A 21,512-nucleotide genomic window follows, 5' to 3' on the forward strand; every position below is an offset into this window, starting at 1 on the left:
AAAGAAAAGTTTGCTTAGAAACAAAATCAAAAAATGGACTTATAAAGTTTACCTGTTCCCTTGTAAGTGACCGAACCCTTTCCAGTTTTGGCGTTGATGACCCAATAGCCTTCAGCGCCGTCCGGTCCATTAGTAACCTTAAAGCCGAAGATTCCTCGAACTTTTTCGATCAAGTTGTCCTGATCGTTGGTCATTTCTTCCTCCAGGATTTTCATATACGGTGCAACGAGGAATCCGTCAGGTGTGTCCTTAATTTTACCAGCTGCCGTTAGGTTAGTGTTTATCGGATTCTTAATATAAGGGTATCCCAACCGGTACAACGCCACAACGGCAGCCCCGCCAAGCCCGATGTTGTGCTGCAGGGCTAGTTTGGCTCCCCTGACCTGTCGCTTTCCAGCTTCTCCTCGTAGCTGCCAGCAAAGTTCCGAACATTGAGCAAGCCCGGTGGCACCCAGCGGATGTCCCTTGGAAATTAATCCCCCGCTGGGATTCACGACCACACGTCCACCGTAGGTATTGTCGCCGCGATCGATAAATTCACCGGCCTTGCCCGGTTGACACAGACCCAAAGCCTCGTACGTGATCAGCTCGTTGGCCGAGAAACAATCATGCAACTCCACCACGTCCACGTCTTGTGGCTTGAAATTCGTTTTGGCGAAAACTTTCTCGGCCGCGTTGCGGGTCATGTCGTAACCGACAATTTTCATAGCACTGCCCTCCTGTAATTTTGGTAGATTTTTTAAAAATTTGATAACATAAAGAAAATTCCAACAGTGACTTACCCCAAATGATGACGGCAAATCGGTGGACATTTCCATTGCTATGATTTCTACGGCCTGTCCCTCCAGGCCATGCCTCTTAACAAAACTTTCCGATGCCAGAATACAGCACGCTGCTCCATCACTGGTCGGGCAGCATTGCAGCTTGGTCAAATACTCATGAACCTTAGCAGATTTTACAATCTGCTCGAAAGAGTACTCGTCTTGGAACTGTGAATACCTAACGTAGTCGAATACACGAAAAAAAATCGCCTTAAGGTATGCAACCAAATGCTAAGAGCGTCTACAATCAGATACACTTACGGATTGTTGGTGGAATGTTTGTGATTTTTGTACGCAATTTTGGCAAAATGTTCCGGCTTGGTGCCATACTTTTGCATATGCTCCAGTCCAGCGTTGCCGAAGAGCTGCGCCGAAATCGGGGCCCCTGTGATATCATGCTTCTCGGCCATGGCGGACACCAGCAGCTCAACCGGATTCGTTCGGTCCATGTACTTGGACGTCAGCGAGCCTCGTTCCATTTTCTCGAACCCAAGCGCCAGCACACAATCGTTGTTGCCGGTCTCGATCAGCTGCTTGGCCAGCAGCAGAGCCGTCGAACCCGTCGAACAGTTATTGTTGACATTGTAAACCGGAATACCGGTGAAACCGATCTCGTACAAGGCACGCTGCCCACAGGTCGAATCCCCATACACATAGCCCACAGTTGCCTGCTGAACCTCCTGGTACTGGATTCGAGCATCGGACAGGGCCTTCGTGACGGCCTCCTTGGCCATCTGCGGGTAGTCAAAGTCCTCCCGGCGGCCAGGTTTCTCAAACTATTTGTTTGATTTTTCAAAAAAAAAAAATGAACATTGAGTAAACTTACTTAAAAGTTACGCACACATCAGTAAAAAATAACCTATCGTTGATTAATTCTATCAGCTTATAACAACAAACAACTGCGCTGTTGCTGATAAGACATAAAAATAGCGATTCATCGTCATTTTCTAGAGCAGATAAAGAATAAGCGAAAGTTCGCAGCCACCTTTATCTTAGCCAAGTGGCTGTAAATGAGGATGATGAGATTGTGTTTCATGTATACGGTTTCAGATAATTTCCATTTCAAACAACTCTGGAGCATTTTGAGTTCAATACGTACAGATTTCTGCCGTTAATTCATCCTTCATTTAAAATCATTAACGTATTGCAAACTAAATACGAAATATCACTAAATTTTTGAAATATGGTATAGAGGTTTCCAAGATACAGAATACCGAATATCGGAGTTTCTCGGCTTAGATTTCTTTGCGGTCTTAATGTGTTGATACCAATTAGTTTTTACCAGAGTTTTAGCTCAAAATCGGAGTTTAGAATAAGAATTCGGAATCCGAATTTGTTACTTAATTTATCGGGCTTATCGGTGAAAAGTGATGTCCTTTTTAGTAAGAACGTGAATTATGATTTTTTATAGACGGATAGAAAGTTAAGAGAAATGAAAGAAGGTGAAAATGAGCGGATAGAGTTTTTTAGAAGCATTATGATATGTGATCGCTCAGACAAGCTACCTTTAACTCAGAAACGGATCAGTCGATGTGTAGTTTTTTCATTTTATTATCATCACGTTCGTTACAACCGGGGTTTGGTTGCGAAATGTTACGTTTGATAGTCTGATAGTGGACTACGACCGATGCTCTGGTGCCGTTGTTTTGGTTTTTTTAGCCAAAGTTTTAATTTAATGAAGAGATCAATCACCGTATTTTATATTTGTTACTTGCCATTTGGCCGATTTCTGGTCTTATCATTTTATAAATTATACCGTTTAATGGGTGAACCTAAGAAAAAAGAAAAAAAAAATTTTGGCTTTTTTTTAAATTTATTTTTTTTATATTTTTATATCCCAAATATGAAAATCGAGTTTGAAAATTAGAATAAGAAATGAGACACGTCATTCAATGTACAATTTTACTCCGTGCGGATAAAGACATTATATAGGTGAGACGAGATTCTTCCTGGTAACTTAAACACTTGAAATCACATCCATCGTTCTTGCTCTACAAGGCCAAAAAGAATTTGGAAGCATCTTCCAAATCTCGTTTAAATAAAATATGTACCTAGTTAATTATGCACAAGACAAGTGGCAAAAAGATGATTTCAAAGTAGTTGATGAATTCCTTTGAATTTAGCCACAGTATTTGAAACCCCCAAATCCTAGTATTTCAACAGCCACTTGCTAGCATTCGATGACTTTGAAATTATAGTTTCATTCAGTCAAGAGGTTCTTCAAAACTTCTTTTCAAATATTTATAAGTGCAAAAAGATGGTTTATCCGCACGAGTCCTACATGTATGCAATGAGGCTTGCATAAATTTTGTTTCCTAGAAAACAAAACTTGAAGCATACACGGAAAATAATAAAAAGGTAAAACTTACCTTTTTGCGAGGTGATTTTTTTCCACCCCTCTTTCTAGGTGAATTTTACCTTTTTTCATTCACCTAGCAAAAAGGTAAATTTTACCTTTTTTCAATTCACCTAGCAAAATGGTAAATTTTACCTTTTTCCCATTCACCTAGCAAAATAGTAAATAATATCGTTTTCTCATTCACTGATTTGAAAGGTAAATGCTTGTTGGTTTGGTTGGTTTCTTCAATAAAAATGAAAACAATATTCATTGAAAAATTTATATTTATTTTATAAATAAATACATAGGGACAATTCATTATATTATTTTTTAAATATATCACCTTGTTTAAAAAAATTATTGAGGTAAGTCCTTTTTTCGCCAGGCTCGTGGCAATTCGACTTCTCGTTCTTCCGCGCCATAATGGCGACTTATCCAGTCAGGTCCGGCTTTTCCGGAATGATATCTGGAGGATGACGTGGAATACACCTAGAAGCTGGGCCGATCTGAAACAAAAGCAAATTATTATGATGAAAACACTTACCATTCTGTTCCGATTTTTCCATATTGGCACGAAACAAAACTTCCCTTCTGAACGACAAAACAGCTTAACCTCAATAAACGGATTCGGCAAATAGTTACTTTTGTTCGAGATGAATTGTACCGTTTTGTTTAGCTCAATTCAGGTCAATTTCACCTCGCTACGAGGTAAGTTTTACCTTATTTGGATTTACCTTTTTTTCTCGGTGAATTATACTTTTTTATTGAGCTCAATTCAGTAAATTTTACCTCGTTGTGAGGTGAGTTTCACCTCGAAGAAGTAGAAGTTACCTTTTTGGCTTTCACGAGCGTTCACCTTTGCTAACTCGGTAAATTTTACCTTTTTATTATTTTCCGTGTAGCATAGGGTGACTACACACGCAGAGAAAACTTGGATTTTGATACAAAACAAAACTGACTTTGAATCAAAAAATTCATTTTTTGGAACCAAACTCTTGTTTTCTTTGAATCAATGAATTATGGTTTTGATTCAAATAAATAATTTTTGAAAGAAAGAATAAATTTTTTGAATTGAATAATTTTGGACTTTGATTTTAAAGAAATTCTTTGATTTAAAAGACATTTGTTCAATTGCATATTTCTTTTGAGACAAAGTAAATTTTCTTTTAACCAAAGAAAAATGCTTTCGAAGGAAAGGAATATTTTGTTTAAATAAAAACTTAAAACTTAGAGTTATTTTGGATTGAGCAAGATGAATAAAACAGAAAAATAGAATTGAGTTTGGTAGGTTGTGTTAAAAATCTAAACAAGTTAATCAGAGTTAGCTAAGGAGAATTCAGGATCAAGAATGTAACCGTCTGTTACATATTTTTGTGTGGCTCCGCCACAAAATCGAATCATCCCTGTCCTTTAAGGAAAAACAACAAATGTCACCCGAAATAACGGCTAACTTCACCCAACCCAACTGTCATTCCGCACAGGCACTCTCTTTCTCTGAGTGATCCATAGGCGTCGTGCTCAACCAGGGTCGTCGCGGGGAAGTGTGGGCACCCAGAGAACGACGCACCATGTAATTTTGCAGGAAGTATGGGCGTCGGCCAAAACTTGAGGTCTCGCGAATATCGGCCCCGCTACGCATGGCCTTTCTGTCTGTGATCTCGTTAGAGTAAAGAAGTGCGCGTCTTGTGTTAAAAATAATGTAAAATTTGTTAAAGTTTGTGGTGTAAATTGGTTAATTTATTTCTACTTATTCTAGAGTACAAAAACAAAAACGTATTAAAAGCACGATAATTAGTACGGTGTAAATGTTAAAAAAATGCGGAAAATAGTACGGTTAGTAAAATTAACACGGAACGATAAAGACGAAAAATCACATGTTAAAATCTTAATGTAAATTTGTTATAGCCTAAAGATCGTTAAAAGAAAAACATATTATGAACATTATGTCGAACAAAAACACGTTTAATGGAAAAGGTAAATGATTGTTAAACAAAAACAAAACAATTTGTGAACCACGTGGACGGTGTTATTAGTCGCAGGTTTTATAACCCTACTTGGCAGGTCCAAGAGGGCCTTTTCTTGTTTCTATGCCTATTCGCCAGCTACATCGTACAGTTGAAACACACAGCGGCACCAAAAAGCCAATCCAGAAGCAGACAGAAAGAGACCAACATCCTAACCTTGCTCGCCACTTCAAGGTTACCGACGAAGTCCTCCCGGTGCTTGACACAAGGCCGGAATTACCAACGACAAGTTCCAGGCTCTTCCGGGACGCCGGAAAGAAGCCTGTTGAGGACTCTGCGTTCGTCGATCACAACAACAACAGCAACATCATCCGATGGACATCCGTCGGTTCTTCCTGGTTCCTGTAAATAACATCTTTCGTCGGTTTCGCTGCTCCAGCAGCTGCAGCTAAGTGCACAGAAAACTAACCGCAAGTATGCTAAACAGAAATTGTGACGTCACACCCAAAATTTGTAAACAATAAACCCCAAAATTATGTAAATTTGAATCTACAGCTTTAGTATATTTGTTAGAAATATTTAGTTGATTTACACCTGTTTATTAATGCCCATCCATTGATCGTTTTAAATGTTCACTTTCATGAATGGTCATGCTTTGTCCGCCTCGGTTAATATCATTTAAAAATTTGGACTGGTTTCTAGCATGAGAGGTAATCACCCGTGTACGCCCCTGGTCGACTCGATTCTGATTGGATCACCCTGCTGCGAGTTCCGCGGAAAGAAAGTGTCGCGTTGCATAAAACATCAAAACGACCCTGAGTTCCCATTTGTTTACCTTTCCTAAATTCCCACCCACTGAGCTAACTCCGAGTTACAAGAATGGTAAGTGTATCCGTTAATAAAAAAAGGGAATATTTAAGAATTTCTATAAGCGCTTGCATTGTTACAGGACCACTGCTGATTCCACCCGAAATTCAGCGGTTAGTTTATCTTCGGCCCGATCTTCAGCGGCAACCACCAGTCGGATAGCGAGGAAAGCCAGCAACGAGACTTGCTTCCGGAAGTCAGCTCACGAAGAAATGCCTCTACGCCAGACTGGTAAACTTTGTCACCGAAATTTAGGATCGGATCATTCAATTATTTATATAGTGAACAAGTGTTTTTTTTTAAGTTCGTGAATAAAAAAGAATTAAAATTTTATATTTTTCTTTTTATTATTTTGAATTCCTAATAGGAACTTCGGAACAACTGAAAATATTTCTTCCAATTGGAATAAATGGGAAAGAGTTCAATGAATGAATGCTTTTAAATCTAAATCTATGTTACATTGTAGCAAACGAAAACAACTTTGTATCAAATGAAACTGTTTTTTGTTTCAAAGGATTAGAATTTTGATTCAAAGATTTTTCAAAAGAAAAATTCTTCGAAACAAAGAAAAATTCATTTGAACCAAATGATTTTTTTTTATCCCAAAAACAAAGGAAAAAATCCTTTGTTTTTGCGGCACTTTCCTTTGAAATAAAAAATCTTTTCGCTGCGTGCACACATCTTGCATTGGCTGTTACACGAAGTACAACTAATAGTCAAGCCCAACACAAGATGCCAAAATAAGTACCTGGATTCAATACTCATTTCAAGTGTTGTTATTGAAAATCAGTGTAGTACCACAATGCACACCGTGGCAAATCAATGTAGGTAATCATATCGGGATAGTCTGAACAGCTAAATGAACTTTTCAGGTGCAGAGAACTCATACGACCCTACATGTAAAGATTTTGTTTCAGACCAGAAAGGGAAGGGTTATTCGTTTTGATGGGAAAACCTACTTGACAGATAGGATTGATAAATAAAAATTATAATGTTCACAAATAAACAAATAAAATGGAAAGAGGTCACCAATGTTTTGTGATGATGCTGACAACCATGAGGTATAAACGGTATAAAGAAATTTATTGCCACTTCAGATCTTAAAACAACGAGGCAAAACTCCTTTGAACTCCTGGACAGCGGTCCGAGCTGCTTTCAGGATTCTCCGGGAAGTAGATTGGGCTTTTTCTCGATGTCAATCCTTTGCCCTTTGCCCAATGGTACGGCCGCCGTGTTTTTTTTATCACAAAAATTTCCAATCACTAATTATCATCTTTTCGGGGGCGCAAGCTTGAATTCAACTGAACCTTATAGTGATCGAAACGCAACTCCACGCTCCTCAACAAGGTTTCATTAAAAACAAAAAGTACCAAAAACACATAGAGAACTTCTGCCGAGCTCTTACTATTCAAAGATGTTTCACTTTTTGACTTCAAATTTCCTAGTAAAACGATAATTGATTTAAGTTTTTGACGGAGAGAAAGAAAAACGTGTCCGTCGCCTTAAAAGTCATGGCTTACTCCTCTGTTTCCTAGAAAACAAAACTTGAAACCAGTGATTGAATTTTGCTGAGCATGAGTTGATCAACCATCTCTTGCTCAACGCTTTACTCGGAAGCAAAGGTTGCTTTGAGGCAGCGAAAACGACAAAACCGATGATGCATACGCTCTCACATGGCCCGCCTTCAAGAAGCAATATACATTCGAGGCAGCGAATCCAAAAAACCAAACGAATGGCTCTCACTCATATCCTGTTACATTCTTGAGGGAACCGAATTCAAAAGGCAGAGCAAACCCGAGTCTCTTCGTTTGTGCCTGGATCGAATGCGTGAGGTTTTTCTGCTATTGCTATTATTGCACAGCAACCGCACGCCAAATGGCGTATTTTTTTTTGATTCCGGATTTTGCTCTAGAACCGTCAGAATAAAAAAGCAAGTTTCGGGTTTCGAGTTATTCCATACGTAGATGTGCGTGAGAACGAGCGCAATGTTTACATGCAGCTGTCATTTTGTTCTCCCTTCTGGATTTCTTCATTCGGTTCTTCACATCCGGATTGCCGTTTTTTGTGTCCGGATTGCACTGGACTGCAGATAGTACGATTTTGCTTGGCTGAGAGGTTCAAAATCGCGGCAATAATCATTTGCCCGTTCATTATTTCAGCTGTTTTGTTTTCAGCCAAAAACAGCTGTTTAATGTTTTGACAACAACGTTGAGAGTATTGGTGAACTTCTCGCAAAACTGACTTTTTTCTCAGGGTGACTCCGTCCCTTTTTCGAGCGAACCTAGGTTGCCTCTCGAGCAATAAATGAGCACGATGACAGCAGTTAGAGCGAACCTAGGTTGCCTCTAGGTGAAAAAAAATACGGTAAAAGCTAGTTTTTTCGTTTCTTTTTCCTCCCCTCTCTTTGCACCATACGTCGCGGGCCTGTGCAATGCAATAAGTTCGGTTGTTGTCGTTGTTGCCTCAACCTTTGCGGCGAGGTTGAAGATGTTCTCCTCAACCACAGCTATCGGCTGGAGTTATTCAAATTCAAGAACGTAAATGAGAATGGGTGCCTCGTCTTCTTTATGCATCATGTAGCAACCGAACGTTGAGAGAGTTCGTTCGGGGCAGCAAACGAATAGTGTCTCTCAGAGCAGATCCTCCTCATGGGGGGAGGTTTGAATGAATGTATATGTATCGTCTCCTGTATAGCTATGCAAGGCCTCAAAGTGTGTATTTTGAATGCCTCTGATGAGAAAATTGGTGAGGATTTCAATCACTGCTTGAAACTGACAAAATATACCACAAAAACTTCAAAACGATTATTAGGACAGAAATGACACAAATGAAAAAATATGCAAAAGTGATTAAGAAAGACAAACTTACTTTTTGTGACCACAAAGTCATTTCTGCAATCTTTATTTTTTTTATCCATTTTTGTTACTTTTTCTTTTTTTGTTAATGTTGATCATTGTAGTCTATATTGTAAATTGTGTAAATTTAATTCTTTTTTTTTCATTCCAAATTTCAACATTTTTGTCGTGTTTTCACAGGATTGCTAGCGATTTTTCGTTTTGAAATTCCAAAGTTTTTCCCGGTTTTCCACCGGTTTTTTCCCGGTTCAAAATTATGATTTTGGCGGTATTTATTATACAGACCCCGTTCGATTTTGGCAACACGCCCGTACATTTTGTGTTGCCAAAATCGAATGTTGCCAAAATCGAACGGTTTTTTTCTTATCGTGTTTTTCAGTTATTTTTACAAAATAACTATTATTATTATCAAAAACGTTGGTTTTAGTCAGTTTCCGACCATTTGTAGTCATTTTTAAATTTTTTCATCATGTTTTTGATGCATTTTGTACTTTTCTTGTTTTGTTTATAATGTTTGTTTTCTTTTGTCATATTTGCTGTTTTTGTCAATTTTCATCATTTTTTAGTTGTTTTTTGACATATTCGGTCTTTTGTTTAAATTTGTTTTTTAACTTTTTGAATTTTTCATCTTTTTGTCATTTTTGAGTACTTAATCAAATTAAAAAAATCTTTGGTTTTTGTTGTTGCATTTAATCACCATTTCAGAACATGAAAACGTATTTTTGATGTTTGTCTTAATTAAATTGGTCCTGTTATAACGAAAACTAAAGAGTAATGTTGTTTCTAAAAACCGTTCGATTTTGGCACATGTGCCAAAATCGAATGTTGCCAAAAACGAACGAGGTCTGTACTTGTGTTTTAATATAAAATCGTAATGAATAAAAAAAATTCAATGCAAAGCCCTCAAATTTTTAACAATTGTTGTCATGATAAATATTTCGACGTCTTTTCGTATCAATTCGACAGGTTGTCATAAGTTTTTGAAACGAATCCAACGAAATTAGCATCTATTCATTAATTTGCTCAACAATTTTGCAAAAACAAGTTCGATTAACATGATTTTTTTTAATTAAAAAGTAATTCTTTTCAGCTACCGTAAAAATTTCAGTTTTTCTAGAACTAATATAGATTTGTTAAAGAAAATTGTATAGATAGAAATATGTTTGAAATGCGTCGAAACATAGTAGCTATCAAATCAGTTTGTTAACTTAAATCGGGATTTTTTTTTACAAATCAATCAAGCTAAGCTAAGCTAAGCTAAATCGGGATTTTTTTTTACAAAATTTAAAATCATAAGATTGCAGGAAAATATTAAGTTATTTTATAAGTGCATTGTGTTTTTTTTTTGTAATAATGCAAAGATGTTTTAGGAAAAAAAAATTTTTTTCTATACGAAACAACGAATAACTTTAGTAGTGCCCTAGTAGTATAGGAAGAATGAAAAACAAAACACTTGCGATATGAGGCTTCGTTCCTCAGGCCAATTCAAACGAAATACAAGAAATGTGGTAAAAAAGAGATGCGTACTTTATGAAAGATGTAAATCGAACACTGAATCGTTTGACATCGAAAACTAAACCTGATTAAGTGGTTACATATTGAGGACCGCTAAGAAATCTACGCCGAAAAATACCGACATTCGACAAATTTGGTATAAAAGTGAAAAAAGTGATATAGATAAAGTTTGTCTATCAACTAATATACGGAAGTATGCGTTTATGAGGTTAATCTATATCGAGACTGTCAAAAACTCATAAATTTATAAGTTAATTTCTAAAAGTTTTTTTAAATTTCGTGGAAATTTTTCAAACAATGGCAATTTTCGGTTAGGTGCCGAAATTCCAGGTTTTTTCCCGGTTCGCTAGCCACCCTGTGTTTATACTTGTTATCATTCATGTCATTTTTGTTGTTATTGTAAATGTACTTAGATTGTCATTTTTTTTAATTTTTGTTATTTTTGTAACTTTTCTAATTGCTGTTATATTTTGGTTATTTTTTTTCTTTATAACCACTTTTGTCAATTTTACAATTATAGTAGTTGAAGTAATTTTGGTAATGTTTGCAATTATTGTCATTTTGTAATTTTTCCGTTTTTGTCATTTTGAGATTTTTGTTAATGTTGTCTTTATTTCATTTTTGTCATTTGGGTCATTTCTTGACATTTTTGTCTTTGTCTATCGTTTTTGTCTTTTTTATCAAATTTGACATTTTTATACCACTTCAGTAATACTAGTCGATTTCGTTATTCTTGTTACTTTAGATATTTTTGTAATTATTGTCATTTTTATCATTTAGTCAATTTTGTAATTTTTGTCATTTGTTTCTTTTTGTCGTTTATACCATTTTTGTAAATTTTGCGCCATTTTTTTGTCATTTGGTTCATTTCTTTTCATTTTAGTAATTTTTGTCATTTCTGTTATTTCAGGCATTTCTGGACTATAATCAAATTGTAAATTTTGTCGATTTTATCATTTTTGTCGTTTTTTGTGATTTTTGAAACCTTTATTGTGCATGCCTATTTGTTCATTTTTAAATTCTAGCAAATTTCTGATTTTTTTTGTAACTTTTATTTTTTGGAATATTTATCATTTTTTAATCATTTTAATCTAGGGGTGGAAAGGGGGGTCTGATTCAATCACCGTTCAGTAAGCAGGTATCAAATTTTGTTTTATTAGAATCATCATTATTAAAACTTTTTTAAAGTCTTTGTGAGAGTTTTGCATTGGACAGATTAACAAGTTTCACTAAACTTAGCAAGCATGCCTCATCTATAAACAATAGTCTTGTTGAATTTGTTTGGTTCCGGAACGAGTTTTTTTTGCCAGCGGCTTTGGCGTAGTGGTTAGAGTTCAAGTCATCTACGCTAAAGTTCATGAGATCGAATCCCGGTCATGGCATATAGTACACTTTCTGTGGTCTGGTGGTTTTAGCATTTGTAAGATGCTAGCCATAATAACTTCGAATAATGTACGCTTAGAGTTAAGGAAAGAAGATCTCTTCAAAGAAACATGAAGTTTCACTGAGATCCTATGTGTGTGTGAACGTTTAAAAAAATCTTTTCCAAAAGTGCTCAGTTTTTTGCCGAAAAGTAAAAAAATGCTGTAGAAATGCAACAGCGAATTTCTATTTGCCTGACCTAGATTTTAATATTTTTGAAATTTCTGTCAAACTGGTAAAACTGGTCATTTAAGTTGTTCTCACCGTTTTCTTTTAATTTTTGTAGTTTTTATTACTCATTTTTGCTGTTTTTTTTTGTTATTTTTGACGTTTTTTGATTTTATTTTAAATTGTTAGCTTATTTACATCTTCAGTATGTTTGTTTTTTGTATTTATCTTATATTCTGTCATTCTTGCCTTTTTTATTATTTCATTCATGCTATTTTCGTCGTGTTTGGCATTTCCGTCAACATTGTCAATATTGTCATTTTTTCATGTTAATCATTTTTGTCATTTAAATGATTTTCGTATTTTTGTCACCTTTATTCTTTTGTCAATTTTGTAATTTGAGTTATTTTGTAATGTATATCTATTATAGCCATTTTTGATATTTGAGCCATTTTTGTACCTATAAATTTTTATATGTTCTGCATGACAAAAAGTCATTTTTATTATTTTTGTCATTTCTGTAATTTTGATGATACTTGTAATTATTTTAATTTTTGGCAGTTTCTGTAATTTTTTTCAGTTTTGATCTACGTTATTTTTCCTGGTCATTGGTGTTATTTTTGTCATGTTTTGTTTATTTTACAGTTTTATTACAGAAAATATACAACAGCTGACATACCTTAGGGGCAATTTTTTTTCTTTTAGCAAATTTTTAGTCTGGAAAACATATTCTATATGTGAAACACAAATTTGAAAGTTGTTTTGATAACTTTTGCAGCAATTTTCTGTGATTCCCAAGATGTTTCAACCAACATAATGAAAGCTCACGCGAGCTGTATATCATTCTGGTCATTATTCTTATTTTCATCATATTTGTCATTTAATCATCATACACAGTAAATTTTTGCTTCGATTTCCAGCAAAACAAATTGCTGGAAACGTTCAACAATCCAAATTTTTGCTGGAAACCAGCAATCGGTTTTCGAATTGCTGGATTTTTCAGCAATCGGATGTGTTCTTGTCATTTCTGCTGAAAAATCAGCAATCGATTTTCAAATTGCTGGACTTTCCTTTAATTGATCTTGTTTGCTGGTGTCGTGTTCCCAGAAGAATAAAAGACTAAACTAAACCAAGAGATATGTTTATTCAAGCAAGTGTGACAACTGAATGACAGATCTTTCACACAAGGGGTGGTATTTATACCAGCAAGTACTCCTAGCGTGATGATAGCATGCTGCGACATTCTAGTAGCTTCTGATTGGTCATGTGGTCGTGGCCTACCACATCTCCCTTTTTTAAGAAAGATCGTACGAGCTCAAACGAAATCATCCAACAACACCGACAATGGAAGATTTGGTGTTGGAACCGGTGCTGCTGCTTCGATGAACCAGGCCTTCAGTTGATTGGTGTGAGATCTGATGAGTCGACCGTTGTCCAGCAGTACGGTGTACTTCCCTCCGTTTTTGAGTTCGATGATTCTACCAGGTATCCATTTGACCTTACTCTTTTGTCGAATTTTCGCCTTGACTTGATCCCCAGCGACGAATGTTGGTTGCATAGGGAAGTTCGAAGTGGACCCGTCCAGTGAATCGAAGGGAATCGACCAAAGGTTGAATGTATCGATGAGGTCGATGCCAAGGACGTTCAGATCTGGATGGTTGGTGACGTAGATGCATGCTCGTTTTGAGACGTTCCGGAAAAAACGTCGAGGATATTTCCGGATGCACTGGTCGCAATGATGTTCGTCTGGTTGATTGTTGGTTTCCCGATGCAAGCCCAGGTTTCCGTCGAAATTATGGTGATGTCGGCCGCACAGTCGAGTTGGAGCTTTACATTGACACCGTTCAAATTTATCTCAGCAAATTTGCGCTTTTTGGAGATGTCAACATGTTTCACCAAACTGATGCTCTTCATCTTTCGGTTGCTCGGGTGATGCTCGTCGGTTGGTTTCTTCCTGGATTCCGCTGAAGCACAGTAACCTTCCTTGTGACCCCTGCGTTTGCATTTTCCGCAGGTGAAATTCTGGAACGGGCACTCACGGACGTAATGGAAGTCCCCGCAGAGCCAGCAGGGCGTCTTTGGAACCTTTTTCGTCTTCTTCTCGGGTGGTTTTGGATGGAGGGACACAGCGTTGATTGAGGGGTCCTTCTTCTCAATCATTTGTGTGTCCTGTTTCAGGTTGATGAGCTTGTGGCACTCGTCTACCAGCTTGTCCAGGGTAAGCTGGCAACCTTCGACAGGTGGGGAGCTTTCTTCGGCTTCGAGCTTACTAATGAGCCGAGTTCGTATGTCAGCGTCCCGTGGCGATTGTAAACCACATACGAAACGCAGAGCTTTGAACTGGTCACTAGTAAGCCGGTTTAGTTGAAACGCCTCGCAGTTTTTGTTGATGGAAGCTGCGTATGCGGTGAAATCATCTGCGTCGTCCTTCCTGTACTGCAGGCACTGGTACCGTGCGTTGAACAGCGATTTTTGTCGACCGAAGAGACGCTTGAGCTTTGTCACCCTTGTTTCAAAGTCAAAGTCTCGGGGGTGACTCGGCAAAATGCTGTCCAGATACCGTTCGTGGAACTGCGTATCGACTTTCCGGAGGAGCAGCCTGACCTTTGCAGCGTCGTCCAAATGTTGCCCATCTTGCCTGAAGACGTCTTCATACCGAGCGAACCAAGAGTCGAAGAAAATTCCGCCGTCTGGGTCGAACCGGAATTCTTGAATTCCCGTTGCCAGCGACTCGATTATTTTCTCGCTTCCAGCCTGGGGAACTGCGTTGTTCTGTAGGAGAACTGCAATCTGCTGCTGCTGGTTGGCCAGGATATCGGTGAGCCGGAGGATAGCGTTTTTGATATCCATTTCGGTCATCTTCTGATCGGGATCTTCGAGGTTCTCGTCGCCAATTTGTCGTGTTCCCAGAAGAATAAAAGACTAGAGACTAACAAGAGAATAAAACTAGATTGATGTTTATTCAAGCAAGTGTGACAACTGAATGACAGATCTTTCACACAAGGGGTGGTATTTATACCAGCAAGTACTCCTAGCGTGATGATAGCATGCTGCGACATTCTAGTAGCTTCTGATTGGTCATGTAGTCGTGGCCTACCACGGCTGGAAAATCAGCAATCGAGTTGTCGCTTGTCACATTGGAGTTAGTTTGTTTTCGTACGCTGAAACAAGGTGAGACTCTATTTTACGAATTTTGGTTAGATCAATATAATTATTTTTATTTTCCTCTATAATTTAGCAACCAGGCATCAAGTCAAGGGTAAGTTTTTATTGTACAGGTAGATATTCCATAAGATTCCATAGAAGGTACTATTCTACTATATCAAAACTATTTTTATAGGTGGCGGATGATCAACACTTTGCCACAAAGCAGCCACCCCAGAGCCGGTATTAGAAAGTTGTGAAAAGAAAGGTTTTTTTTTGAAAATAAATAAATCCCTTATTGAAAATGGGAGAAAATAATTTGTTTTTATTGCTAATTATATGCACAGCCAATATTAAACTTTAATTTTGAATTGAAATATAAATTTCATACTAAATACTGCCGGTTGTGTTGAAAGAAATAGTTGGTTTCGAGCAATCTGGATTGCTGATTTTCCAGCAATTTGAATTGCTGGAAACCAGCATTAACGTTTGCTGTTTTTTTCCAGCAATTTCAATTTGGCTGGAAAGTCAGCGGGACAAAAACCAGCTAAATTTTGCTGGTTTCCAGCAAAAAAAAAATTGCTGAGTAATTATTTATAATATTATAATCGTTAAAACAACGAAACATAAAAAATCTACGACTCACCGTTTAGTGCAAAATGCATCATGATCATGAAGGGTAAATGAAAAAAAAAATCACCTCGACCAGGAATCGAACTCAAGTTTTCAATTGTTTCTCTGACACCTAACTAGTAGGCCAAATTATCTGATAAAACAAGTCAACCCGTAGCTCAATAATTCAGTTAATTTCATCGAGTGCATGAATTCGCTGCTAGATTCTATGACAGAAAATGCTCATCGTGCCCCGATTAGTGGTGCTCAACTGCCCCAGTGCGGGTTCTCATTATGCCTTTTTAAGTGACTGATTTTCAGTTTTTGGCTAAAAATTTTAAAATGCATTTTTAAACGTTTTTATCTACTTTTTCAAGTTTTGGCCAGTTAGGAAAAGACTTTTTCAGTGTCTGAACACGAAACAATGAAGTAACTGACAGACAAATTAAAGCTGTTTTCTATGGTTAAATAAGCGTCCTCTTTAAGGTCCCCTAGTTTGCGAAATTGTCGTGTTTTTTGTTATTTGCTTATTTGTGTATTATAACAACTTTTCAAATATCACTTTTCCATTTTTGCATTTATTTCTCAATTTTTTGTAAATATTTTTAACTTCCTTTATTTTCAGAAATTTTCTTCTGCTTCTCTTCGAATTCACATAAGTGAAAAATGAATGGTCCATCCTTATGAAAAATTATGCAAACACTTAATGGGTTAATGAATGCAGTGTTGAAAAATCGTCAATAAAACGCAGGAAACTATAAATATTTAGCCAATCGTTTCTTCCTCTGTATTAATTATAACAAATTAAACCGTATAAACAACATACTTAAGCCTGTTTGGTGAGTTAAGTCAGCTGTAAATAATTACAATTGTAGCAACGGCAACATGTACCTTCCGGTTGAAAACATCTCGGAAAACTTGTTGGACCTTTTCGGAGGTATCTTGGCGATATTAATGTACTTCGAATTATGATTATATTGGTTTTTTGACCTAAAAACTTCAAATCAAGATTTCTCGAAAATTCGACTAGGGATTTTTTAAAAAATTTGCCTAGAGGTGTAGAATAACCTAAGGAATCGAGCCCTATACTTGGTTTTGATGGTCACTTTTTTTTATAATAACGGTCCAGGGGGGCACCGTGTTATAGTATTCGGAAGATCCTTTCCAACTATGATTTGAAAGTGGCATACAAAAGTTCCAACAACCTCCCTAAACGATCGTTTGGTTTCACTGAAAGATAAGGTGCCTCCGGCCGGAGGAAAGATCTGGTATCTACGAGATACCTTGCGAGACCTGCCCGGCGGTCTATATTGGCCAAACAAGGCGCAACTTTAAATCACGGATTAAGGAGCATAAAAACGCCGTAGACAACAACAGATCCAACGAATCCAGTGTAGTCGTCCACGCATCAGAATTCAACCATTCCATAGATTAGGAAAAGGTGAAATTTAAAAAATGCGTTCGAAAAGCGTCGCATTTAAATTCCTGGGAATCGATGCACATCACGACTTCAGAGAGGCCTTTAATAAACGAGGATGACGCGCCAATCATTTCGCCGCTTTTCAACTTGGCAAACAAAATTGTTTAGAAAACTAGACCCCCCTTCCTTCGACAAATAATGTACGATAGCACAGAGAACAGACGCACAAACTACCCCACGAAACTTGTGTAAAATTTTCAACGATCATTTTGAACCAATTCTTGTTTTTTTGGCTGCAAAAACTTATTGTAAAACTCTTAGTTATTTCGACTGCCTCAGTAGTGCAAAAATAGACTGGAGTGAATAAAAGTTTATCACCGGTACTTTTTAAACGGTTTTTAATTATTGACTTTCGAATGAAACAACTTTTTTTATTTTTAAATTTACGTAACGTGTCTGGTTACTTTGGGGGACATCTGATGATGGGTGAATAAAAAGAGTGGAATTTTGTTGATTCAAAAGTAAGCCTTATTGCATTTGTCTAGCAATAAATTGAACCCATCTATTTTAGAGCGACATTAGTTTTATAATTGATGAGTTCATATGAGATTACGCCTTTTCAAAACTGGGCACTTGAAAATTTGATTTGAAACTTTTGAACGGCGCAATAGATGGCACTGTTTCAAGTCAATTTTCAACGTCAGCTTTTGAAATTTTACAAGCACACTTTTTGGAAGATTTTTTGTTCAAGCTTGTACGTCTGTTCTCTGTGACGATGGTATGATGCTGTGTTAGTGATATTTTTCTACATAATCTACGTGTGTTTTGTGCAGTTAAGTTTTTAAATTGGCCCAACCCACTAAAATGAGTCATTATCTTTACATATTAAATTTGGTGGTTCGCCCCACAAGCGGAAAACTTGCCGAACGAATGTGGGGCAAACAACGCTTGGCCTACTAACGTGTGATGGTAGATTCAACTCTCAACTCAACTCATAGTAGTTGGCCCGTGCTGAACAAAAACTTGACATGTGATAAGAATGCTTCTAAATATATTCTACCCGCTCATTTTCACCATCTTTCATTTCTTCTAACTCTCTATCCATTTATAAAATTTCATAGATGGACATCACTTTTCTCCGATTTTTGCGACGTTTGTTATTTTTGTCATTTTGTAATATCTGCGTTTCTGTCATTTTTGTGATTCTTATTAATTTTGCCTTAGTTTCAATTTTGTCATTTGGGACATTTCCTTTGGTTTTTTGTGCTGTTTTTGTCATTTTTGTAATTTTTATACCACATGTGTAATTTTTGTTATTTTCGTTATTATTGGAACTTTCGACATTTTTTTTTTCCTTTTTATCATGATAACTAGCTGATCCCGTACGAACTTCGTTTCGCTTTTAACTTTAAAGCTGATGATTTTGTATTTGGTTGATAATTAGGACGCATTTTCACGAAAAAATTGCTTTAAATACTAAACAGAACTTGCAATCGACCTATGACAAGCAACCAAGCGGAAATTTAAAATAAGAAATTGAATGACCGTCGAAAAGAACACCCGTGTTCGAATTTCTGTCTTTTTTCGGATGCATAACAACGAAATTATGTCTTAAATATTATGAAGGTAATATGAACGACCCCTCTTCTGTCGTCTGATTCTTATTGAAAATTCGCGAAACTTGGCCGAAAGACTTTCTGAGGCCTACAAAATAAATCCTCAATATTTGAGAATGATCCGCCCACCCCTCGTTCCAGGACCCTCCCTTCTTTATTTCACAATTTTGAAAAATTCATCATTTTTAAAATGCTATATCTCCTGACTAAAAAATCATACCAAAATGACAAAATATGCGTTGTGTAGATTTTATTAAAATCTATCAATTGATGTTATCCATTTTTTGAAAAAGTGACGTTTCAAACGTCAAAACATAGCTCTAAAAATAAAACGTTAATTTTCGCAAGGAAAGTATATTTTTTTCTTGAATTTTATTGTTTTTTTGAGAAAATTTTACGTAAGAACCAATTAAAATCCCAATATAATATTTCTTGTTTTCGAGATATGAAAGATTTAAGTTTAATTGTCTAACAATTATTTACTCGCAGCGCTCAGTGGTTTCACTAGAGTGCAACAATCGTCGAAATTTTTAGTCACATCTTCCATGCTTGAACAGATTTTTTGTTTTCATGATACTAACTAAAGAAAATTTGGAATAACATTTTGAATGAACGGAAAACAATATTATCGGTTTATGAAATATTTTTATTCGAAGTATAGCTATTTTGTTTCTTCTTTTTTTTCGTTCCAACTCTGCAAGTTAAATCATCTTCAGATTGTCTTTTCTTTTTGCATACATTGAATATTTCAAATTCCGCGGAGCTTGAAAATGTTTTTATTCCAATTTTTCCAGCATCTAAAGGGATTGCGGCGTGAAACGAACGAATTCCTTTGATTGCCACAGATGCTACAAATCTGTCAGTTAATGATATTCTGATTTGAAAGCATTCAACATGAGCAACATTTTGCGAAACAGGGTACAATTTACCGAACTTGTTAGAATGGTTTTTGCAGACAGACTTTAGATTATGCACTTCTGATCGCAATTTGAACAAATTCCACTCCCTTGAGGTAAAAAGTCGTGTGTTCTTGAAAAATGTATCCACTGAGCATCGCTTATGAAGTTCTTTTCCAATTGAACACGTTGCTTTTGCCATGCTCGGAAAACTGTTCCCGACTATTTAGAAGCTTAACAAAAAAGTCACCAAGACAACTCCGTTCTAATCCAGTAACAGAAGGCAACATATTCCAACCGCAATCTTCGATTTTAGAAGTTGTATTCATAACTACTAGCAAGTAGCAGCAAGCGAGCAGTTGAGGCAACAATTCGTTCACAATAGTCAGTGAATCAGTTAAAAAAAATTGTTATTGTTTAGTGCCACTCGGTGTCAACAAAAACAAAACTATTATACAATTATACAATACAATACTATACAATGTTATACAATGAACAAATGTTGTGCGTCAATAGTCAGTTTGTTAGACCAGTATCGCCATAATTCATGTAAGTTTAGTAGGTAATCAACATGCGAGCAGAATCTCGACATTAACACATTTTCTGTGAATAAGTTTAACAGTTTTATGAAGAATGAACCAAATCCTCACATTTATTCATCCGCTCTTGCTTAATGATTTTATACAGTGTGATAGTGAATAAAATTATTATTCAATAGCAAAACGAATTGAAACAAAAAGTGTTATTATATTTTTAAGCACCTTATCTTTACAAAAATTTGCTGCTCACTAGTGGTAACATCATGTGTATGCTGATTTTAAATTTAAATCGTCCAGAAAATCGTGAATGGGATTACAAAAAGTTTAAGGGTTTAACTTGAATCTTTCATATCTCGAAAACAAGAAATATTATATTGGGATTTTAATTGGTTCTTACGTAAAATTTTCTCAAAAACACAATCAAATCATAAAATAAAAAAAAAATACTTTCCTTGCAAAAATTAACGTTTTATTTTTAGAGCTATGTTTTGACGTTTGAAACGTCACTATTTCAAAAAATGGATAACATCAATTGATAGATTTTAATGAAATCTACACAACGCATATTTTGTCATTTTGGTATGATTTTTTAGTCAGGAGATATAGTATTTTAAAAATGATGAATTTTTCAAAATCGTGAAAAAAAGAAGGGAGGGTCCTGGAACGAGGGGTGGGCGGATCATTCTCAAAAATTGAGGATTTATTTTGTAGGCCTCAGAAAGTCTTTCGGCCAAGTTTGGCGAATTTTCGATAAGATTTTTTTTTTCGCTGTGCACACTTGACATGGAATGACCCATATATAGATGTTTGTCCATTTTGTAATTCTTGTCATTTATTACGTTTTGTCATTTAAACCATTTTTGTCATTTGGTTCATTTCTTTTCATTTTAGTATTTTTTTGTAATTTAAGTTTTTTTTTAATAATATTTGTCCTGATTGTGCTATTTTTTTTTATTTAAGTCATTTTTGTACCTTTTCATTTTTATTTTTTGTGTAATTTATGTCATTTTTATTTTTTTATCATTTCTGGATTTTTTTTATAAGGGATTTTAACTCCACAGGAGGCATTCGTCCCTAGACCGAACGTTTCCATTTTTGCATTTTTTCTTTCATTTTGATCGAGTTTGATAATTTCTCATTTTTGTAATTTTTGTTTGTTATATGTTATTACTGAAATTTTAGAAATATTTATTACTATTTGGTTTTTTTTCATATTTGGTCGCGATTCGACCAGACCGAACTGTACGCCAAAATTGAAAAATCGGAGTTATATTGTTCTTATTGCCAATTTTGTTTAATTTAGTCATTCTTGTCGTTTTATCTGGTTTTATGGCA

General features: G+C 36.0%; 1 protein-coding gene across 4 annotated transcripts in view; it reads right to left on the bottom strand.

Annotated features, from left to right (window-relative positions):
- Positions 1 to 21,512, bottom strand: part of LOC129747677 (sterol carrier protein 2) — a 33,842-nt gene that overhangs the window by 358 nt on the left and 11,972 nt on the right. For all 4 annotated transcript variants that reach the window (XM_055741988.1, XM_055741987.1, XM_055741986.1 and 1 more), the window contains 3 exons: positions 1,083 to 1,597; positions 783 to 999; positions 53 to 719 (listed from right to left, as the gene is read on the bottom strand). In XM_055741988.1, the coding sequence (XP_055597963.1) occupies positions 53 to 719; positions 783 to 999; positions 1,083 to 1,597 (1,399 nt within the window). The remainder of the gene's footprint in view (positions 1 to 52; positions 720 to 782; positions 1,000 to 1,082; positions 1,598 to 21,512) is intronic.

The sequence above is a fragment of the Uranotaenia lowii genome, chromosome 2, assembly GCF_029784155.1.
Source record: "Uranotaenia lowii strain MFRU-FL chromosome 2, ASM2978415v1, whole genome shotgun sequence".
Classification (NCBI taxonomy): domain Eukaryota; kingdom Metazoa; phylum Arthropoda; class Insecta; order Diptera; family Culicidae; genus Uranotaenia; species Uranotaenia lowii.